Raw genomic sequence first — 20,596 nt, 5'->3', positions numbered from 1 at the left:
CTGGTTACACCTCGGTGTGTACAGGCATTTCCACTGTCACCTCAGAGCTTCCATCGTATCTCCTGGTAAACAGCCAACGCCAGATACACGTTTACCCAACAAATTTGTGTTGAAAACACTGGGTAAGGGTCTTAATCGCTGAGTGGAGCTCAGGGGTCTCTGTGTGTCTTTGCTCCATTGACACAGTGACTGAGCAGCAGAGGAGGAGCGAAGCCTCCTGGAATCCAACCTTTTTATTTCGAGCTCACAACACCGGTAAAAACACAAGATTTCACAACACACAACACACATTTCTGAAATCATGTCAAATCTGGAGCCCTGCACAGCATGATGGCAACTTTCCCTCAGACAAATAATCTAATAGTAGTTATCCTATGATCATTGTTTTAGTGGCAGCCTCTCATTTAATTTCAAATGATTCACATGCAACTTTAACCAAACTGCATTTACATATGTGTACATGCTGTATACAACAGCAAACACGAGGAAATCTCCTGACAACTCCCCTAAAGAAACAACACTAAATCAGTTTGCTCACAATATTTCTCCACCCTGCTTAAAACACCTCCCCCCAAAGCAGTTGTTACCACAAATGTCTCTTTGTCGGTGTGCACACAGGCTTGAATGGCTTATCTTCTCCCTCTATCCCTCCCTCTCACGCACACTTTATCCTTCTAAACACTCTTAAAGATAAAGAAATTCTGATTTTCCCCTTTAAACACTATTGGTCTGGTAGGATAAATTCCTTTAGTTTCCGGTGTACGATGAGGATTAAACAGATCAACATGACAAGAGGTCAAAAGTTGCAGCATTTTTGTTCCTGTTATCTACATCCTTGTATTATGTGTGAGATGTTGCCGCAAGGAGACCTTTAATATTATGGGCCTGTTCAGATGTTGTGGCAGGATGTTGAAAAAGGAAACAGCACAATTTTTTTTATTTAAATCTAGATATTTAAGCATCCTCTCTGGAAATCAAATTGTGAAAAACTAAATGTTTTATTAGAATGAGGTGAGATTTCAGCTTTTATTTCTCCAGCCATACAAAAGCAAGCAAGAACAAAATTTACAAGACCCAACGTATTTTTTCATTTTATTTTCTTATCAAAAACAAAGAATAGTAAAAAGTTAACTCATCCTGGATAAAAAGAAAACAGTCTTGTCAACACCTCCCAAACATGAAGGCTCTTCACAACTCAAATCTTTTGAACATTTGCACAACACCGACAGAAACAAAAGTGAAGTGTCCTCACCTGATCAACTTATGATTTTAACAACAGGAAATTACTTTGTTGTATGCATTATCACTGTTATGATTAAAACAACAAAAAAACGTGAGAGTCTGTCACTCAGCAGGTAACAGGCTGTGGGTGTTAGCCGTCCTGTTGCTGTATGAACGGGTTCGGTATGGCCTCCATGCCGTCTTGAGGACAGATAAGCACTACGGACGTTCCTCTGCAGACCACCAGCCCCAGCTGCCTGGTGTCCTCTGTCAGCTTCAGCTGGTCGTCTGGATCTGGAAACACAAGGGTGACGGACACAAATCACACACCATGTAAACTTGAACATTATTTTAAGTAATTTCACATAGATCATACAATTATTTGTTCATCATACTTTCAACTGCTGAGTCAAACACATTTACTATTATGTCACTTGTGCTGATGCAAAGCTGGGTTTAAAAGTAAACCATCTGATAATATTTTAATGGTCTCGTCAATAGTAAGTTAGGTGTCTATATGTTGTGATACTATGTTGTGGTTAAATAAAACTTTAATCGAATAAAACTGTATTGAATTTAATATTTCACTTTGTTTGAGCCAATACAATATACCTGTCTTGCCGTATTTCATCTTTATGAAAAATTATTATACTGTGACAGACATGAACAGAACATTTTGTCATTTGTTGGGGTCAGACACAAACAAGAACACAACCATTTACAAAACATTCAGGTGAGGTTTTTAATTGCAGCATGTTAAGATCATCAAGTAGCTACGCACTAAGCTGTAATGTTTTGGTGTTGTCAACAATACTACAAGGCATCTTCCATGCACATCCCACAATGTTGATACTGAGATAATTATACTCTTCCAGTTTCATGTTTTGTGGCGTGTTTGAAACATCTAACCACCCACTTGCTTGCTATGAATTTTACAGACATTACAGCTTACTGCTGTATTGTCATAAGGGCTGACATGTACATTATCCAGTCCTTTTATAGGGCGCTGGATTGAAAAGATCCGGAATATGTCAGGAGAAACTGACTCACACATTTTTCGTTATCACATACAGCCCCTCGACAAAATGTCAGATATTCAGTGCATGTCTGAAAGAAGTTTCAGACTTGTGTAAAAATCAGTTTACCTTCCATTTAAATAGTGTATCCTGTAGTGCTGACCTCAGTGGTGGGATTAGGCTACAAGCTGATGAAGCCATTATTCAGGAAAGCAGCAATGACTTGTTCAGGGTTAAAACTGGGTTCAAATTAAAGATACAAACTTTATCATCACACTAGGTTGCTCAATTTTTGTACTGTTGAAAATGTGAGTCTCCCAAATTGAAGTTGTGACATCTTTCTACACTGTTTCTTTAATTTTTTTATATTTCTTATTCATAAATCCATCTTTGTTATTTGACTTCATGCTTGTCACCATGTGGTTTGCTTACACACTCTTAAACCAACAAAAACATACGACAGTACATTGATATCGTGATATCAGAGATTCCAATATCTTGTTCCGCATGTTTTATATCCACTTACCTCGCATGTACTCGATTGTACCGTCCAGCACCAGGTTCAGCAGGGGATCGAACCCTTTCAGGACTCCGCTGGCTGAAACACACATCATGAAGAGAGCTTTGGTCAGGATCAAACAAACTAAAGTTCCAAACCTCAACCATGCAACGTTAGCTCCTGTTACCTACAACAAACATGTTAGCATTAGCCTGTTAGCAAGCTGGGTGCACCTACCCTCCCGTCCCCCTTGGAACTTGACACGAATCGGCTTGTCGATGTATTTGGACAAGTCGAAGATGCTCTCCTTCTTCTTCTTCTCTTTATCCTACACAGTGGGAGAAGGGGACATTGTTACAGGAGCCACACGCGAGTTAGCCGCACACAAACACTGAGCTAGCCCCGAGGTTAGCTTCTCTCGGCTAGCCACGCTGGAGCAGCGATACGTCTCAGCTCGTGCTCGCAACAAACCACTAATGGCGGAGAGAAGACCCTCTGTGCGTTTGTGTGTGAACTGGCGAAAACGTGTTTGAATGAAAGAGAAGAGAAAACGAACTCACCGCCATGTTAGCTGCGTGACACGGAAGTTAAACTTTGACCCCGGGAACGCTCCACCAATCAATTCGTTGAGCGCCTGCTGGTGACGTCACTGGTTTGTTGACTCTTTTAAAAAAAAGACACCAGGAAAGAAGATGATGAAATGGTTAAGTAAAAAAAAAAAATGAAACATCAGGTGTTGAATTACAAGCTGTTGTCCTGTTTATGGTTCAGTAAGTATTTGTTTTTAAACTGACCTGCTTTCTGTTATATCAGGGGGACACTCAGTCTATTTATACCAGCAGCTGGTGTGTTTTGGACCAGAAGGAGGACGAGGCAGAGACCGACTGGTGGGACATGGCCTGCAGAGCCGACATTGAGCTCACACCTCAGAGCTTTAGAAGGAAAGTTCTCTCTGGAGACGAGGAGGAATCTTTTGTAGAAGGGAAACACCCTGATCCTGATATCCCTGATGTTACTCTACTGGTAAAAGGTGAGAGTTTCTATGTCAACCGCTGGCGTCTGGCCCACCAGAGTCCCTACTTCCGGGCTCTGTTCTTTGGCTGCGGTGTAGAAAGCAGCAAGAGGAAAGTGGAAATTAAAGGTGTGTGTCTGCAGCCCTTCAGGGTTTTGATGGAGCACAGCAGGACGTCCAGGCTGGTGTTGGACAGAGAAAATGTTTTGGGGATCCTCGAGACCGCCGACTTCCTCCAGCTTGAGCGAGCCCAGCTGCTGTGCTGCAAGTTCCTGGAGCGTGAGCTGCACCTTACAAACTGTTTGCAAATGATGGCTTACGCCTGGTGGCTGGGCTGCACTCAGCTGTACGCCGCTGCACGACAGGTGGTGCTCACACACTTTTCTGCTGTCATCGCTGAAGAGGACTTCCTGTCCTTGTCCAAGGAGGCCATAGCAGATCTTCTCGCAAGCGATGACCTGGCCATCAATAAAGACGATCTGGCCGTGGAGGCCACTCTCCGCTGGGCATCATTTGACCCTGAACGAGAAGAACACTTTCTGGGGCTCATTGAGCTGGTGAGGCCAGAGTCTCTCTCTTTACCGTTCATCACTGAACTTCTGACCAGAATGAAGAGCTCTGACCCCAGAGCAAAGCTCGTCTGTATGCTGAATGAACATTTCCCAGCTGCTTGGTCAATGGGCAGGTCATTAAGGAGGATTGGGGCCAGGGAGACCCTCTTTGTCCTGGGTGGACCTCACGATCAGGAGCAGCAGGCTCTGTACCAGTTTCACCCTCATGGCGGGAGATGGCAAAGCTGTGCACCTCTGCAGAGGAAGAACCTCACACAGTACTCTGTAGCTGCAGTAGGTAACGCTTGGGTGACGAGAATGATCAATTATGAAGATGATGATGAAATTGATTAAGACGTGAGCAGCTGAAAGTGTCTTTATTGTCACAGTCTGAAAATACAAGGTTTAACCAAACATATCACACTGGACAATGAAATCCTCAAGTATTGATTTTGTTCTCATTACATAGGAGATAATGTGGTTGTGACAGGCGGCTACTTCCGGGATGTGCTGTGGTTCAGCGTGGACTGGGTCAGGATGTACGAATGTGGGAACCAGCGCTGGGTGGATGCGCCGGCCCTGCAGAAGTCCAGGCACAGCCACTGCTCCGTAGGGCTGGACTCAGTCCTGTACGTCCTGGGTGGCAGCATGGAGGAAGGGCTTGTGGCTGATGTGGAAAGGCTGGTCCTGGGGTCAGAGGAGGGTTGGGAGGGGGTCAGCCCATTGGTCAGGGCCGTGGAGAGGGCGGCCACTGCTGCTCTGGGGTCATGTATTTATGTGGCGTGCGGCCTAGATGAAAACGGGGAGGTGTACAGTGGAATTCAGAGGTATGTGGTGAAGGAGGATCAGTGGGATGTGGTCTCCTATTCTCCATTTCCACGGTGAGTTGATTTTCAATAAAGCAAGGACATATCACTTCTTCGCTGTGACATTTTGTTATTTAATGAACCTTATTTTGAACCTCTTTCTAGGTATGACCTGGTTGCCACTGAGCTCAACGGTGCCCTCTACCTGTTTGGAGGCCAAAGCTTACGTTTTGATGTGGAGACAGATGAGTGGACTGTGCTGGAGGAGAAATCTCTGGACAGGAAGTTCTTCTGTGGCTGCACCACAGTCGGCGGTCAGGTATACCTGGTCAGCGAGAGGAGGAGTAACAAAGCGTTTCCAAATGTGGTGCTGATGGACCCTTACATAGACACATGCATTGAGATAGACGATGCCATACCCTGCCCCGTGCCTATCAGAGGGTGTGTCACCATGAGAATGATTACATGAATGAAATACTCTTGTGCAGTTCTGTATAATACAAATGCAATTCTTGCCTTGAAGAGAACAAGTAGTAGTAGTAGATTGTAACAGGTTGGGATTTCTCGGTGAAATAAAGAAAACCATCTTGCCACCAACTCGTGCAGTTTCAGTATACATGTTTATTTGCCCAGACTCATATGAGATCATTGTGACCTTTGACCTTAGACCACTGAAATCAAATCAGTTTCATTATATGTTCAAGAGGACAAAAACATGGTTTGTGAGGCCGCTGAGACCTTATACTTTGACCTTTGACCACCCAAATCTACTCGGTTAATCCATGAGTCTAAGGGAACATTTGTGCCGAATTTGGAAAGATTCTCTCAAGGCGTTCTTATGATAACAATTTCATGAGGAAAGCTAGAAGAAAGTATATGGGCGTAATGGAGGTACAAGAGAGAACCCAAAAACATGACAAAATAAAAAAAAAAAAATGGACTGAAATAAGATATTCAAGATAACAGAAAGGGACCAGTGCTTATTTCTTCAATATAATTTATTAAAACCTTCCACAGATCAACAGAGCATCCTTGTACAATCACAAGAGAACAGTCAAATGTAACTCAAAAGATGGAAACATGATATATCTCCTCACATTTTCTGGTGATGCACTTAATATTTCTCTTTGTAATAAATATTAGTATCTTTGTGGCATCACAGGTGTGTCACTCAGTGGATCAGCCCTTTAAGTTCCTGTACCAGTTTGGTTTATGGTAGTGGACGTGCAGGGCAGTGAATTGATAACCTGGAGCCAAACAACATTATGTACATATTATATAACATGACTGATGTCAGCTCGTGGTTCCAGTGTGTTGGAAAAGTAAAACCAAACAATCCCTCTTTCCAAGTAAAGTGTTAGTGTTTGTCTAATCGTATAAAAACAAGCTTTTATAAAAACAACTACATCTTTTCATTTTAACAAGGTTTTCCTTCATCTGAGCCTTAAACTATGTGACCTTTAGAGACAACTTCACCACCCAAAGTATCTAACATTTCCCTTGTGTCTTTCCCATATAGTCTTTATCATGGCTTAACCAGGTGTCACCACCAGCTCAGTAACATTGAAACTAGTCACAGTAAGGCCTGGTCCATGTGTTTGTCCAGTAAACACAATCCTACCAGCAAACGGAGCGTCATATATCGAGTGCTCGTAACAGAACAGTATAAAAACAGCAGCCAAGGCATCTTTGAGAATTCATGGTGCCACACACACACGTGCGCGCACACACACACACACACACACACACAAACACACACACACACACACAGACACACGCACACAGACACACACATACACCTGATTTAGGTACTTTTTCCCCCAAAGGCATCATTTTGAGACATGGGGGAGTTCAGTCTCTAGTAAGATATGTTCTTCTTTTCACACAAGGGGGCGCCACATCTCTTCTAAAATCTATCTTGAACATAACACGCTAAATCCAGGGAGCAAGTCAAACCATGCCATTAAAAATATTTTTTTGTATTCCTAAGGAACTTTTATGGATTCCGCCACAGATTAAAACAAGATAAACATCTTTTGGGTAAATGGTTCATAAAAATATTCTATTAAGTGGTTTGTCGACTTTACTACAATCAATGTTTTAACAGCCTCAGTACAATCAAACATCATGTGCATGTGAAAGCGCTGGGTTGGGGAGAGTGCATTACTACCTCATTCTAGCTTTAATTTAAAACGAGTTATAACACATATTAGATAACAGCTTGAATTAGTATAAAATATTCAGTTTCTCTTGTTGACCAAAGAAAGGATAAAAGAATCATAGCGGAGTTTCTACACTTAGGTATTTACAAACAAGTTGATTTCCTTCAATGAAAACAAAAATTTATAAAATCTGGAAAACAACACTTATTAGTAGACATAAAACTTATTTTTACTCTCTCTTTGTCTTGCCAATTTACAAAATCAGGGTGACAGTCATGATGGTGTGTCTTCCTAAGATTTACAATCATCGGTGCTTATTTGCCCTCTTTATTTTTTAAAGATAAATAGGATGCAGACCTACCCGGAAATCTTCAATGGACCTTGTGATGTGTTCACAAGCCACATGTGTGTATCATACATCACAAACAAGTTCATTTCCAATCAGCGATGGGGGAAACAACTGGTTATCCAGTGAGGCTTGGTGGACAAGGAGAAGGGGGGGGGGGGTTCTCCACTATCTGGCTTTAGGCAGTCTGCTGTTTATATTCCTCTGGTGGGTCAGGTTGTTCAGGACACAGTTGTTCGCCAGTGATGCCAGTTTGGAGTTGATGGTACCCTTCCTTTGCTCCCAGCTGCATCCGTCCCCTTCCTCTTCAGGCTCCTCCTCTTCATCCTCCACTTCGCTCTCTTCATCGCTGCGTACATCACGCTCCACCTTTGCAGAAAAGTAAAGGATGATGAACAATTTTGTAATCCCACGCCCCATAAGGAGCTGTTTAAACAATGTGCTCCTCTTACCTTGCCCGAGAACACAAACTTATAGACCATGCGCAGGATGAGATACGCCCAGAAGACGTGCAGGGCTTGCAGCACTAACAGCAGAGCATTGAAGAAGTAATAACCGAAGAAGGGCTGGAAGAATTCTGAAGACACCACCAGGGTTGTGTGGACCACTCTGTACAACAGGAACAGTGATAAGACACAGTCAGCTTTGACCTGCTCCCAGTGAAGTTCAACACTTGAGAAGTTGAGAGCATTTGGACCTCCGACGTGCTGTTTCTCGAAGGACCAATTAAACTCTGTGTAAACTGGTGATGTGAAGTTTGTGGGAGAAAGAGAGAGAAGATGCATGTTGGAAATATGAGACACACTGTGGTGATGATCTAGAACAAAGGAGCAGATCCACAACAAGTTCAGACTGAAGAGACGAGAAAAAACATGTTTGAAAACGTGATGGTGGATGATGGAGCACAAAAACATTTTGCCTGGTCATTTTAAACTAGTTATTTAACCATATGACCACAACATAAACAATTTAGCAAGTTTGAGGTAATGTGTGATATGACTTGTTTGACGCAGCATTTCAACAATGGGTAACAGCAATCCAACTCCAAATCTAAAAGAATTTGCACCAATACAATTTCGTAAAAAAAATAAACATATATAATCAACATTTTAATCAATCAAACGTCTCTGACTTGGTGGACATTTGACAGAGGACAAATCAACTCGTCAGTGCCCTCTGGTGGACTTACCACGTAATTTCTCCTGTAAATTCACTAAAAATCTAGTTGAATATTTCTGCAAGGATAATTATACTCTGATTCAAACGCAACTGCAAAAAAGATGTACAGTAAAATGTCCTACCTGCTAGGAAACACCACCAGCCTCGTGTAAAGGAAAACGAGGGCGAAGACGACAAACAGTGAGTCACACGTCCTTGTCCAACCGGCATAGTGAAACATCTTAGCAGACTTGTGTATGAAAAGAAAGACAAAGTTCTTGTTAAGAATAAATAATCACAGAAAATTTGACTACTTACTGTATTAAGAGTTTAAATCTATTTCAAGCAGGAATGTTTCAAGGGACTCTGGGGTTCCTCCCCGTTGGGATGCCCTTGATTTTAAGCACATTCCACAATCATCTCACGATAATCTCGCTGTCTGTCTCCAGTACCTACCCTAAGATTTCAATCAGTCTGGATTTGTTATTATTTAGGAATTTTCTCCTCTATTTAAATGTTCAAATGTTTAATTTAATAATGAGAGCAATGGAACAGTTTATATCCTAAATATACAACTCAAACCTGGAGTCAAAGCTTTAGTAGCAACAAAAGTGACAAATGAAATGTTTAGCTTTTCCTCCGATTTCTGAAGCTTATCATCTGAACGTCTGAATTATGAAATCAGATAGGTTGAAAATAGACTTTCAAAGGCCACAGTGGGATTTATTAAAACTTTATTTAAGATATTATTATCAGAAACATATACCTGCCTATGCGGAGTCACTGACTGAGATTAGAAATCCACATTATTGTCCCTCTATGACTTATCAGACACCAGACGACACCGAGTCACGTCTGTGCTCACATAATGAGCTCCACATATTTCCCCAGCGCTGACATCATGCTGGCAATCTTGGTTTTTCAGATGTTATCAGTGAAATGTGACAACCAAGACAATCACTGTCATATAACCAAGAAACAATGGGCCAGTTGTATCAGCGGGCGAAGAGGAGGTAAGAATTATTTTACAGCTAAAGGGTATTTTTAGCACAGACCATAATGCTTTTCTGTGTGTTATACCAGACACAGGGGTGTAATGAGTAGAGTTGTAAAAGGAAGAAAACATCCCTTTCTGAAACGTTAAAGCTTTGCACAATTAAATTTATTCCAATGAAGTACAGTATTTCCTCCTTTCTTTTCCTCCAACTTATAAAGTACACCTGTCTACAATGGAAAAGCTGCATCATGGGTAAATTCTGAAAATTACAGCTTGGTGTTTTACCTCGAGCAGGAAGTCAGAGGAGTCGTGCACCAGCATCACCAGAGTGCCGACCCTCACATAGTTGGCACAGTAGGAGAAACCAATGAGGAATATGGTGGCGATGTGATGAATGACCTGCTCCCTGAAATCCTGGAACACACACATCACACAGCATGACAAAGCTTCCTCTGATTGGAGTAATCTTAGTCTTTTTTTCTGTATTTTCTCGAAATGCTTCATTTTCTTTAAATGTGTTGTGGTTGCTGTTGTTGTCGTACAGCAGCTGAGGTCTGTGGGAGAGGGTGAGCGAGTGGTCTGTATTTGTATATTTGCAACGTATGAAATCCTGTTGGCTGTGTGTTCACATGCGTCCTTTTCTTTGCCTTCATGTTGATAGGACCCCCTCAACAATGAGATGCCACATCTCAAGGGGGCTGTGCGCTCAGTAAATTCAAAAAATGCCCCAAAAGGCTGAAGGTGTCCTTTGAAAAACAAGGTTCAGCAATTACAGCAAATGTTTCCTGAATAGTTGCTGTGTTTTCATCTTCTGCTGTGTTTTATTTCAAATCCTGCAAACGCAAAGTACTCAAAGTTACCACGTAACAGCAGATAATCCAACACATAATCCGTATTAACTTTAATCAGGCCAGAGAAAAACAGGGTTTGGATTACACTGAGTGAGCAGGTGATGATATTTAGCTTTTTTTAGGGTTTGACTATTTTACTAAAATGAAGAGAAGATGCAGAGGAAACTGAAGTAGATGTTACTCAGCGGTGTGTGTGCGTGTGTGCGTGTGTGTGTGGTTGTGCATGATTTGGAAAATCACACTCACTTTTCGCTTGACGTCCACCGAGACGCACATCAGCAGCGACAAATAGAAACCCATTTCCAGGATGTAATACCAGTAATGAGCTTCGGCCACGGGCTGAAAAATGAGAGGAGGAGAGAATCAATGAGCCAGAGTCTACGTGCAGCGCTATGTGGCTGCAGCAAAAGCATTTCCAACATCTGCGTCGCCTCAGGAAAACCCATTGTGGAAGTTTCCTGGAGCTTTTGCGCAGCAGGACTGTCTCACTGCATTTTGTGAACGCTAAAAGAATGGAATGAACTGACATTGGAACTGATTTTGGCCCCTTCAACATGCACAGTTCAGTGTTTCCAAAGCTCTGGATGGTGAGATTAAAAAAAACACCTGAACATTCCTATAGAGACTTAAACAAAACAGTTTAACTGCTAAATCTGGAAGTGTTTTGATTCAGAGAAAGTAGTGGTGTGCTATCTCAAATCCAAACACCTCTTGCAGAGCACGGAGCACTCACTGTGACTCCTGTCACAGTAACACAATGACAGGAAGTTGACTGAGGCGTTTAACCCCCGAAAACACATCCTCAGAGACCACAGTGCTCAGAAAAGGACAAAAGGTCAGCAGCAGAATTGCCTGCAGGAGCTGTAATCAGTCCAACAGCAGATAGAGAGATATGTGGCTTTGCACTTTTCTTTTCTACTGTTTTTTTTTTTCTTTTTCCGTTTGTGGTCATGACCCCTCAGGAGAGGGCAGGTCTCCCCTGAGGAATGCTAACCCTCAGGCATACCTAACTGTCATCAGCACGGAGATATAAGTTGTGGGGAAAACATCTAGAAACACAGAAGCATTCGGGCCGACTGTAAAGAAAGTGAAAGGAATGGAGAATGGAGAGAGTGTTAGTGGGTGAATGGAGAGCTCTCACCAATCTGTGATAGAAATCTAGATCTGTGGCGGAGACTCAAGACTTTGTTATGTTGGTTCACGCCCAGCTATTGTCTGTTCTGCTGACTTTTTGTTAGCATTAGTGTTGAGATGGAATTTTCACAAAACTTGGTTGACACATGGTCCAAGAAGAACCCATTAAAGTTTAAAGGGAGGATCCAGGATTTTTTGCCCTTTTGCTTTAACATTGTGCAGGGGTCGACATTTTCGCTAATATCCAAGGGAATAATTCATCGATCTTGATGATTAAAATCTGTCTCTTTTAGGGAACTGATATCTATGAGTATGTGAAACATCCTGAGGCCTAATTGAGTTTAAGGGGACTGTTGGAACTTGGGAGAGGTATATGAGCTCTATTTACTTCAATTCTAGTTGACTGATGATCATTCATTTTCAATTGAACACATCTAACTAATCCCCAAAAACATTTCCAGCTAAAATGATGCAAGTCAATTCTGTTGTAAACAAATTCCAGAACAGAATATCCACGTCTAACTGACTCTTTGATGTAAATCACACAAATCCCCTTCAGTTGACATCATTTGGTTACCAAACTTGTTTTTAAAAGAAAACTTTCCCCTCATATCCCAGTGCTTCCTGCTCACCTGTTTGGGATATCCCCTCCAACACTCTCTGTGATCCCACAGCCACGCACTCTGCAGAATCAAGGAAACAATAATTCAGTTGTAACGTGGACATGATTTAAACCTCATGAGGAAACAGAAGGTCATTCACAATGGACATATAGGTTTAGGATTATGAAACACTTACATGTAGAGTATATATATAAAACACTACATCCATCATACTCACATCCAAAAACAACCTCCTCACATTTATATTCATAGACATTGAATACATTGTTCACAAGTGCAATTCAGGACATGAACATGTTAATGTGTGAGATGAGAAGCAGGCGACCAACAGACTTACATTAAGTAAAGAGGCGAGCCCTGCGGTGAATGCAAACAGGTAGAAGACGAAGCGCCAACTGCAGAGATAACGTTTTAGAGACTGAAAATAATCATTAAGGAATAGATATAATTCGTTAATGAATATAAGATGATCATACATATAAATGTTATATAATGTGAAAATTTGCCTCAGTTTTAAAAGGATAGATGACTCAAAACAATATAAACAAATTTAGCAGCAGCAACAGTTGAAGCTTAACATCTGAAACAGGAGGTGATTCAAATACAGAAAGTTTCCTTTTCAAAAAATGACTCAGTTCCTGCTGTTTGTTTGTGATCATATCTACACAATAAGAGTTTGAGTTGTGTGATGTTTCGTCTCAGCTACAAATCCACTCGTGAACCCTTCCAAAACATTTAACCCACTGCAGCTTCATTGATGTGTTTAGGTCAAGAACTCACGAGGCCTCGCAGAACTTTTTGGTGTTGCTGGGTCGATCCTGGTTCCGTCTGTGTCTGAACCACGTCTGTATTTTTCTCTGAGAGAGGCCACACTGCTTCCCCAGACTCAGCAGCTCGCTCTGAGCAGACATATACACACACACACAAACACGCACACACACACATGGTTAAACATCAGGTGTGGGTTCAGGGTGAATGCAGCCCTTTTTTCACATGTTCATCCTGATTCAAGACTCGGCAAAGCTGTGACCTGTCCCCTCACTGTCTGAGATGCAGTATTTCACATTTGATTTATCAGTGGGCCGGAGCAACATGCTGATCTCTCTGTCAGTTGAGTTTTAACATCATCGCAGGAAAACTCATTAGCAAGCACAAGCAGCACATTGTCCAACATCAACATGGACCATTCCTCCGATGTTACATGTGCTTGATAGAACAACAATTTGTTCTGACCTGATGAGCCTGTAACCAGATGACTGTTTATATAACGCTGTCTGCTTTCCCTTTCTGCAACCAGTGTTGTGTTACCTTGGAAAGAATCTTTGTACTGAATGAAGAGTGTGTTATTCAGAGCTCAGTCAGACAACTCATGTTCAAATGGCTATAGCGAGAGTCGAACAGGTTTAGTGTTTGGTGTCGAGGCTCCGACTTAATCACTCCCCCGATAAGATTACATAGATATGATGGGAGTAAATACTTGTAACTCCCCAGTGGGAGCCTACAGGTGGATGCTGAGGGGATGGAGCAACTGAGAGCAACGCTGACGCAACAGTGGGGCAAGACATTTTCTCTGCTTAATTAGACAGCCTAATAAGTAGGGTGTGTATTACAGATGGTTGTGGAGAGTGAGGTATGTCACATGATGTGTGTCACATGATTGGAGCAGCGCAGCCCGAGCTGCCTGAACTAACAACAAAAATATTTTCATTTTGCTGCATTTGCTATGTGTGGTAGAGGACGGCTCAGGCCACGATTTTCTGTCCCAGCTCGTCTGAGCCTGAGAGGAAACTAACCGAACCCGTCCTGAACCCGACCTGAATCCGACCTGAACCCGACCTGAACCCAAAAGGCATTCAGGTATTTTTGTGTGTGCCAACCCGTCCCTGAAATTTCCCCTGATCACTGGAACGTGCAGTTTCAAAAATAAAAGTAGATATCCAAGCCCACATAACCAAGCCAGACTAAAACCAGGATTTCATTCCAAAGTTTTTGTCCTAGCCCGACCTGACCGACGAGTCCCAATGGTCTCGGGTCGGGTATCCGATTTCCTGTATCTGTGACCTGACATTAACATGGAGCAACAGAAGAATCACACGTGAGCTGCTGCGAGTTGAGGAAGAGTTGGAAATAAGTCGACACACACAAAAAACAATGAATAAACACATATCCATGCATCCACACAGGGCCACTGCACAGATCTGCTCTCATGGAGCTGTTGATTTTCACTTAACAAATCAAGTGACATCTTGTCGGGACAGGAGCAAAAGCCGGCTTCTCCTCGCAGAGACACAACGCCACACGAAGGGCGGAGAATTCCCATGTGAACCTAACACCTCTGTTACTGGTGCACACCTGTTGACTGGTATGAGGAAAGGAGGCTCATTTACTTTTATCGTTAGCCGCTTCAAAGGAGGAAACGGTGACATTAGAAAGTGACACAGTAAACACACCTTACACAACTCATCCAAAATTCCTGTGTTGAATAATCATTTTACCTTCGTCACACATCTTCCACTTATCTACCTCAGCGTGACTCATGAATTTACTGAAGCTCAGTGGAGACTGCCTTCTCTTTTCAAAGGGATCCTTGTTCTGAGACAATGAAAACACATCCACATGCAAGAGAAGTCCTATAGTTACATCAGCATCCTCCTCTCTACTTATTGTTTCAACTAATGATTTCTATTTGTGATTTTCTACTGCTTTAAGAATTACCTCAGAATGAATCCATATTTGTCTAACTCTAATAATTTGGGTTTTGAAAATAATGACGACAAAAATGTAAATTCAATTTTCTTTTTAAGAGAATATTACACGTCCGAATTATGCAGAGGAGGTTGTTTGGACAAAAATGTGAAGTACTTAGTAATTAAACGTAAAGTACTAACAAGTAGCTCCCAGCAAGATCGGGCTGCCTGTATTTAGTCTAAGAGGCTAATTTGGGGGGGAAACATCTGAAAGGCATTTTGCTGCTACTTGTAAAGTTTATTCACGTGTTTGCAACGTCTTAATCACAGGTGCTGGTCGGAAAGCGGGTGTTGGAAATTACTGCTTTGAGACAAGAGGGATTTTCCGTCATCAGCTAAAGAAGGGAAGGAGGAATTAAAATACAAACTTGCGATGGCTGCCGACTGTTCTGTTTGTAGAAGGTCTCCAGCTTCGGGATGGAAGCAGCTCGGATCCGAATGGGATCCTTCACGTCCACAGCTCTGCTGAGCGGGACTGCGACGAGCCTGAGAGGACAGAGACCAGGAGAGAGAGGGGAAATTCATTTTCTACGTAAACAACCAGTCTTTCTCAGATAGATTATAGAATTAGTGTGAGGTCAACAGCTCTCCAGTGTGTTGTTATCACAGTAAAATGCACAGTAATGACACAAGATAGCTCATTATTCTGCTGCCGACAGCCCGTGGAGTCGCTCCTATGGGACACACTGAGACATTTGCCCAGCGGCCTTTGTCATTAAGTGATATGGCATCAAGAGACATTTGATCTGCATGTGTGTGAGTGTATAAGTATACCGGTGAGATGTTTTGATCTGCGTGTGCGTGTGTGTGTGCTTGTGCAGGTGCATGATCACGTGTGTACAGTAACTTTATCTCAGTGATAATCTCCCTGAAGTCAGCTGGGAGGGGGGAGACCAGAGAGAATGAGAAGGTCAGGACAGCTTTGACAGAGACAAACACAGTATCAGGTTACAACATCATATAACACGCACACAGACACACACAGACACACACAGACATACACACACACACACACACACACTTTAAATATGACCTCCTCCTCACTGATCATGCTGCCGGCAATTTACCTCCACCACCCCAGTCTCCGCCTTTCAGCACTTACCATCAAAAATGGTTGTAGTAAATGGTGTTCATCTTGAACCAATGTATCTGGCCTGCCATGCCCACTAGAGGGTTTTGCACCTGTTCTATCTAAGCATGCTGTTTAGCTCATCCAGGGAACATCCAAAGAATGGAGCATAACTGTTTTCCCATTTTTGCAATAAATGTTTAAATCCGGACTGAACGAATGTTACCACTCATACGAGCAACCGGGCGACATGACAATCAGCTTTAAATCAAACAGTAGCACTAATCTTTCAGCCAAACATGCTCACGTAGTTTGAACAGATAGCTGATAAGGGCACAGCTTGCAAAAACAAGTCTATCAGTCCATCCCTCATATTCTCATGCACATTGTCTCCATCATTCCAATTCCTGTCTACTTACCAGCAGAACGAGTAACTCTAAATCTGCAGGCACGCCGACTCTAAGGTTGGGTCTTACAGCTTTACAGGCATGAGCTTACACAACTACTTGTTTCTAATGTATAAGCATACGATTTGTATAAATAATGATGACTAATTTCGGACTTGTTTGTGGGTATTGCTTTCAATATAATGAGATTCGGAAATGTGTTATACCATGAGTAAATTATCATTATGTTGGGGGTTCAATATATATGATTCATTTTCCAGTTCAATAGCATCCCGCCATCTTTTTTTTTATACACACATGCAGGAAGGTGATAAAGGTGTAAAGAGAAAATGCACTGTCATCAAATGATCACATATCTGAAAATCTCCTCCATGTGCTCAGGTGAATCAAGTTGTTCCTGGAAACGTGCATCACCCAAGTGTCATGCGAGGGCTGCACTTAAAGATTATTGCCCATCAGAATATAATCCTCAAGGTGACTTTATAAAATGTCGTAAATCTTCTGACCAACAGTCAAAAATGCAGTTCATCATGTAAGACCAAGAATAGCAGCACATTATTACATTTGAGACCCTATAAGGTGCCATAACAATATATATATATATATATATATATATATATAGTTAAAACAAATCAACAATCGAATGCAAAAAATAAATAGAAAAACACTAGAAAATCTAAAATATATGAAGGTTGAATAAATGTATATTCTTTTTATCTTTGCAGCCTTAAATGCTATTAATTACTTTTACAAAGCTACTCCGCAAATATTCAGAAACCAATCCCATCATTTTGTCATGCCTCTCGTCCCCATCTCTTGCAGAGGATACGGTTAAATTCCCTCTTATCCTCACCACAGACTTGCTTTGACGTTTAACTATGAAATCTCTCGATGCTTCAGGAGCAGGATTCATATAAAAGCACAACTGGGGATTCACATTAGCCTTTTCCCATCTGTCTTTATATCTCTTGACTTCTGCTGGTTGTTTAGACTATAAAAGGCTTCATAGGCTGTTGTTTTATCAGTTTGTCGCAGACATTAAAAAGCTCTCCTTAACCTTCTCTCGACCCATCAGCCACATATCACAGTAGCTATCCTCCTTTTCCTCTAAAACCACACACACATTTGTTATCTGCTCAGTACAGTCCAATCCCTCTGGGAGGGGAAAGGGTTTTCACACTGTCAGCAGCTAAAACTGTCTACTCATGATGCCGGTCTCCTGCTGCAAGTCTGATCTGCAGCCTCCATGCACTCTGAGGACTAATGAAGAGGAGAGGAGTCATTATCCTGAGCCACACAAGCAGTTTTACACGCAGGAAATCAGCCAGTCAGTAAAACAACATGAGATTAAATCAGAGGAAATGAATGTTTGAAAATGTTTTCTTTCACGTGGCGACGGATCCAAACAGCAGCATCACACTTGACTCCAACGGACTCTTATAAAACTGTAACACTTCATTTCAAGCTTGCAGGCCTATCATCAATAAGACCTGCAGAGAACTCTGGATAATCTCAAAAAATATCTGAAGTGGCTGTATGTGAGAATGCAAATGTCTAAGTAAGTTGCAGAGGAAATTCTCTGGAGTTTCTCCTGCCAGCCCCCGCATAATAAATCTGGATAATGTCAGAATGAGCCCATGTGAGAATACAGCAGGAGATTATCCTGAGGTCTGACTGCAAACAAGTGGACACACTGATGATGTCTTTAACAGGCAAGGGACGAAAAAGTGCCAAATATGGAGGAGACGCCCACAAAGATGTAAATTTAGAGCAACTGCTTAATTCAAGCGCTTTTGGTGATAATAGCAGACCCCAGAGTTAGTGCTGTAAACACACACGAGTGACTTCCACAGTCCTTCCTCCTGTATGCTTCACCATCCCTCGCCTGAATGCTGCAGAGATGTCTGTATTGTTGTGAACTCATCTGAGTGGAGAATCTCCTTGAAGGCAAACTCCGGTGAAAGCCTTGACCCCCTTGAGGACATTATCCTTAGTTCATGTCTGAAAATGGCTATATTCACAAACTGATGCTCCAGTAAATGGGGCATAGCACGCGTCAAAGTTTATGAAAACAATTAGGAAGTGAGATTAAGCTGTGATTTCGTGGTCCAGCCGAGATCAGGCAGTAGTATCTCACCTCTCAAAGACATATCTGAGGGCTATGAAGGCCAAGGCCAGAGGCAAGGTGTAGATGAGATCCCTGGGTAGAGGAAAGCGTCCGTCTTCCTCCTTCATCTTAATGTCCCGCCAGCGGATACCAGGAGGAAGCCAGTACTTCTCCTGCCACAGCCACTCATTTAACAGGGCCTCCATCCTGAGGAGAAGAGAGGAGAGGAGAGGAGAGGAGAGGAGAGGAGAGGAGAGGAGAGGAGAGGAGAGGAGAGGAGAGGAGAGGAGGAGAAGAGGAGAGGAGGAGAACAGTGTTTTTGTTTGACTGTTTGCTGGACTCCCTCAACACCATAAGCTCTTGAAACATTGATGGCTTATTAATATTTGTGCAAAACAGAAGCTGAAACTCTTAAGATTTGAAATTAAAGATGAAATGTTAAAGGGAATGAAGCTGGCCTTTGTTCACACATTCGTCAGCAGTTTTATATCTTTATCTTGACTGTTGGTCTATAAAATATCAGAAAAGAAGTGAACTTAAATTATAATTTCCCACAGACCAAGGTTATAAATTAGTCCTGAACCCAAAGACTCTTATAATAGTTTGTGACTGAGGAAAACCGAGGCTCTGCATGCTACACGTTTTTTGCTTTGCTTGGAAAATGAGAGAAACAATAAATTGCTTATTTTCAGTCATTTAACTAATTAGTATCCAACAAATACACATAAACTCAGCAATGCATGCATGCAAGGAGTACTTCACACACACGCACACAGCTTTGTGCAGCTATCCTTATAAGGACTTTGCATTGAGCCAAACCAAAACCTTAACCTTAACCATGACAAATTCATACCTAACTCGAACCCTAACCCTAACCCAACCACAAATCACCGGTGAAGTTAAGTTTTTTTGGCTCAGCTGGACCGAGGTTTGGTCCCCATGAGGTCGCTGGTCCTGACAAGGTCTGTGTTTATCCACAAAAGAGGAAACAAAAATGAGAGCGCGCACAAACACGCGCGCGGGCACGCACACACCTGCATACACAGTCCTCTCTTGACAACTTCAGGGGACATTAAATTGATATAAATAATGAACCAGTTATTTGCTCCCGCTAACCCTTTCACTAGGTCCCCACAAGGACCACACAAGGACCTCACACACGCCCGGTTGTACACAATGATAACAGTGTGTCAGATCCTCCACGCAACCGCAAAATAAACAAACGAACAAACAAACATCATAGGGTTCACAGACGCCTCCACACACAACATACAACACACACACACACAAACTGCAACCAACAATCGAGGCTACCCAGAAAGCGCATTGAGGAATTCCTCCTTCACATCCTGATGAACAACCTCAACAACACCGTGAACCTCCACGGATCTATAGAGTGTGTCAGAGAGCAGAGAGGAGCCTCCGCTGAAGCAGTGCGACATTGCGGTTACCTGTCTGCGCTCCTCTGATGGTGATGAAGATGATGACGGTGAGGGGCATGTGCAGCGTTCAGGGGAGACACAGGAGAGAAGGAGGAGGAGGAGGAGGAGGAGGAGGAGCGTGTTTGACGCAACCAGCTCCTGCTGTTGCTGAGGGGCGGAGACAGACAGAGAGAGAGGGAGGGGGGGGGGGGGGAGAGATCATCATCATTATAATCACCACCACAACCCCACCATCATCATCCCCATCACCATCACCACCACCATCATCATCCCCATCACCATCACCACCACAATCATCGTCGTCATCATCATCATCATCATCATCATCATCATCATCATCATCATCATCATCATCATCATCAGCAGCAGCAGCATCATCATCAGCATCATTATCATCAACACCACCACCACCACAATCATCATCATCATCATCATCATCATCATCATC

General features: G+C 42.5%; 3 protein-coding genes across 3 annotated transcripts; 1 reads left to right on the top strand and 2 right to left on the bottom strand.

Annotated features, from left to right (window-relative positions):
- Positions 1-1,080: 1,080 nt before the first annotated feature.
- On the bottom strand, positions 1,081-3,380 carry lsm7 (LSM7 homolog, U6 small nuclear RNA and mRNA degradation associated). The gene is made up of 4 exons (XM_062396356.1): positions 3,297-3,380; positions 2,974-3,064; positions 2,764-2,835; positions 1,081-1,515 (listed from the first exon to the last, which is right to left on the bottom strand). The coding sequence occupies exons 1-4, from the start codon at positions 3,300-3,302 to the stop codon at positions 1,373-1,375; spliced, it is 312 nt and encodes a 103-aa protein (XP_062252340.1). The 5' UTR covers positions 3,303-3,380; the 3' UTR covers positions 1,081-1,372.
- A 185-nt stretch (positions 3,381-3,565) lies between these two features.
- On the top strand, positions 3,566-5,692 carry LOC133960955 (kelch-like protein 23). Its single transcript, XM_062395846.1, has 3 exons — positions 3,566-4,597; positions 4,769-5,180; positions 5,271-5,692. The coding sequence occupies exons 1-3, from the start codon at positions 3,631-3,633 to the stop codon at positions 5,572-5,574; spliced, it is 1,683 nt and encodes a 560-aa protein (XP_062251830.1). The 5' UTR covers positions 3,566-3,630; the 3' UTR covers positions 5,575-5,692.
- A 393-nt stretch (positions 5,693-6,085) lies between these two features.
- Positions 6,086-20,269, bottom strand: LOC133961292 (ceramide synthase 2-like). Its single transcript, XM_062396381.1, has 11 exons — positions 20,158-20,269; positions 18,737-18,913; positions 15,492-15,609; positions 13,157-13,275; positions 12,714-12,771; positions 12,386-12,436; positions 10,866-10,958; positions 10,054-10,182; positions 8,915-9,021; positions 8,066-8,222; positions 6,086-7,982 (listed from the first exon to the last, which is right to left on the bottom strand). Exons 2-11 carry the CDS (start codon positions 18,910-18,912, stop codon positions 7,782-7,784), a joined length of 1,209 nt encoding a protein of 402 aa, XP_062252365.1. The 5' UTR covers position 18,913; positions 20,158-20,269; the 3' UTR covers positions 6,086-7,781.
- Between the last annotated feature and the right edge of the window lie 327 nt (positions 20,270-20,596).

The sequence above is a fragment of the Platichthys flesus genome, chromosome 9 (genome assembly GCF_949316205.1).
Source record: "Platichthys flesus chromosome 9, fPlaFle2.1, whole genome shotgun sequence".
Lineage (NCBI taxonomy): Eukaryota > Metazoa > Chordata > Actinopteri > Pleuronectiformes > Pleuronectidae > Platichthys > Platichthys flesus.
Note: the sequence above shows the minus strand (reverse complement) of the source record. Positions and strands in the feature narration are given on the sequence as shown.

Bases quoted from the DNA above. Each gene is read 5' to 3' on its own strand.
- LOC133961292 (XM_062396381.1), bottom strand. From the start codon at position 18,912: ATGGAGGCCCTGTTAAATGAGTGGCTGTGGCAGGAGAAGTACTGGCTT. The intron at 10,183-10,865 runs GTGAGTGTGATT...TGTGTGTTCCAG, and splicing joins CGGTGGACGTCAAGCGAAAA to GATTTCAGGGAGCAGGTCAT. The intron at 7,983-8,065 runs GTAAGAGGAGCA...TTTTCTGCAAAG, and splicing joins AGTTTGTGTTCTCGGGCAAG to GTGGAGCGTGATGTACGCAG.
- LOC133960955 (XM_062395846.1), top strand. From the start codon at position 3,631: ATGGCCTGCAGAGCCGACATTGAGCTCACACCTCAGAGCTTTAGAAGG. The intron at 4,598-4,768 runs GTAACGCTTGGG...CTCATTACATAG, and splicing joins GTACTCTGTAGCTGCAGTAG to GAGATAATGTGGTTGTGACA. The intron at 5,181-5,270 runs GTGAGTTGATTT...ACCTCTTTCTAG, and splicing joins TCCTATTCTCCATTTCCACG to GTATGACCTGGTTGCCACTG.
- lsm7 (XM_062396356.1), bottom strand. The intron at 2,836-2,973 runs GTAGGTGCACCC...TGTGTGTTTCAG, and splicing joins GTTCCAAGGGGGACGGGAGG to CCAGCGGAGTCCTGAAAGGG. The intron at 1,516-2,763 runs GTAAGTGGATAT...TTGTGTTTCCAG, and splicing joins TACAATCGAGTACATGCGAG to ATCCAGACGACCAGCTGAAG.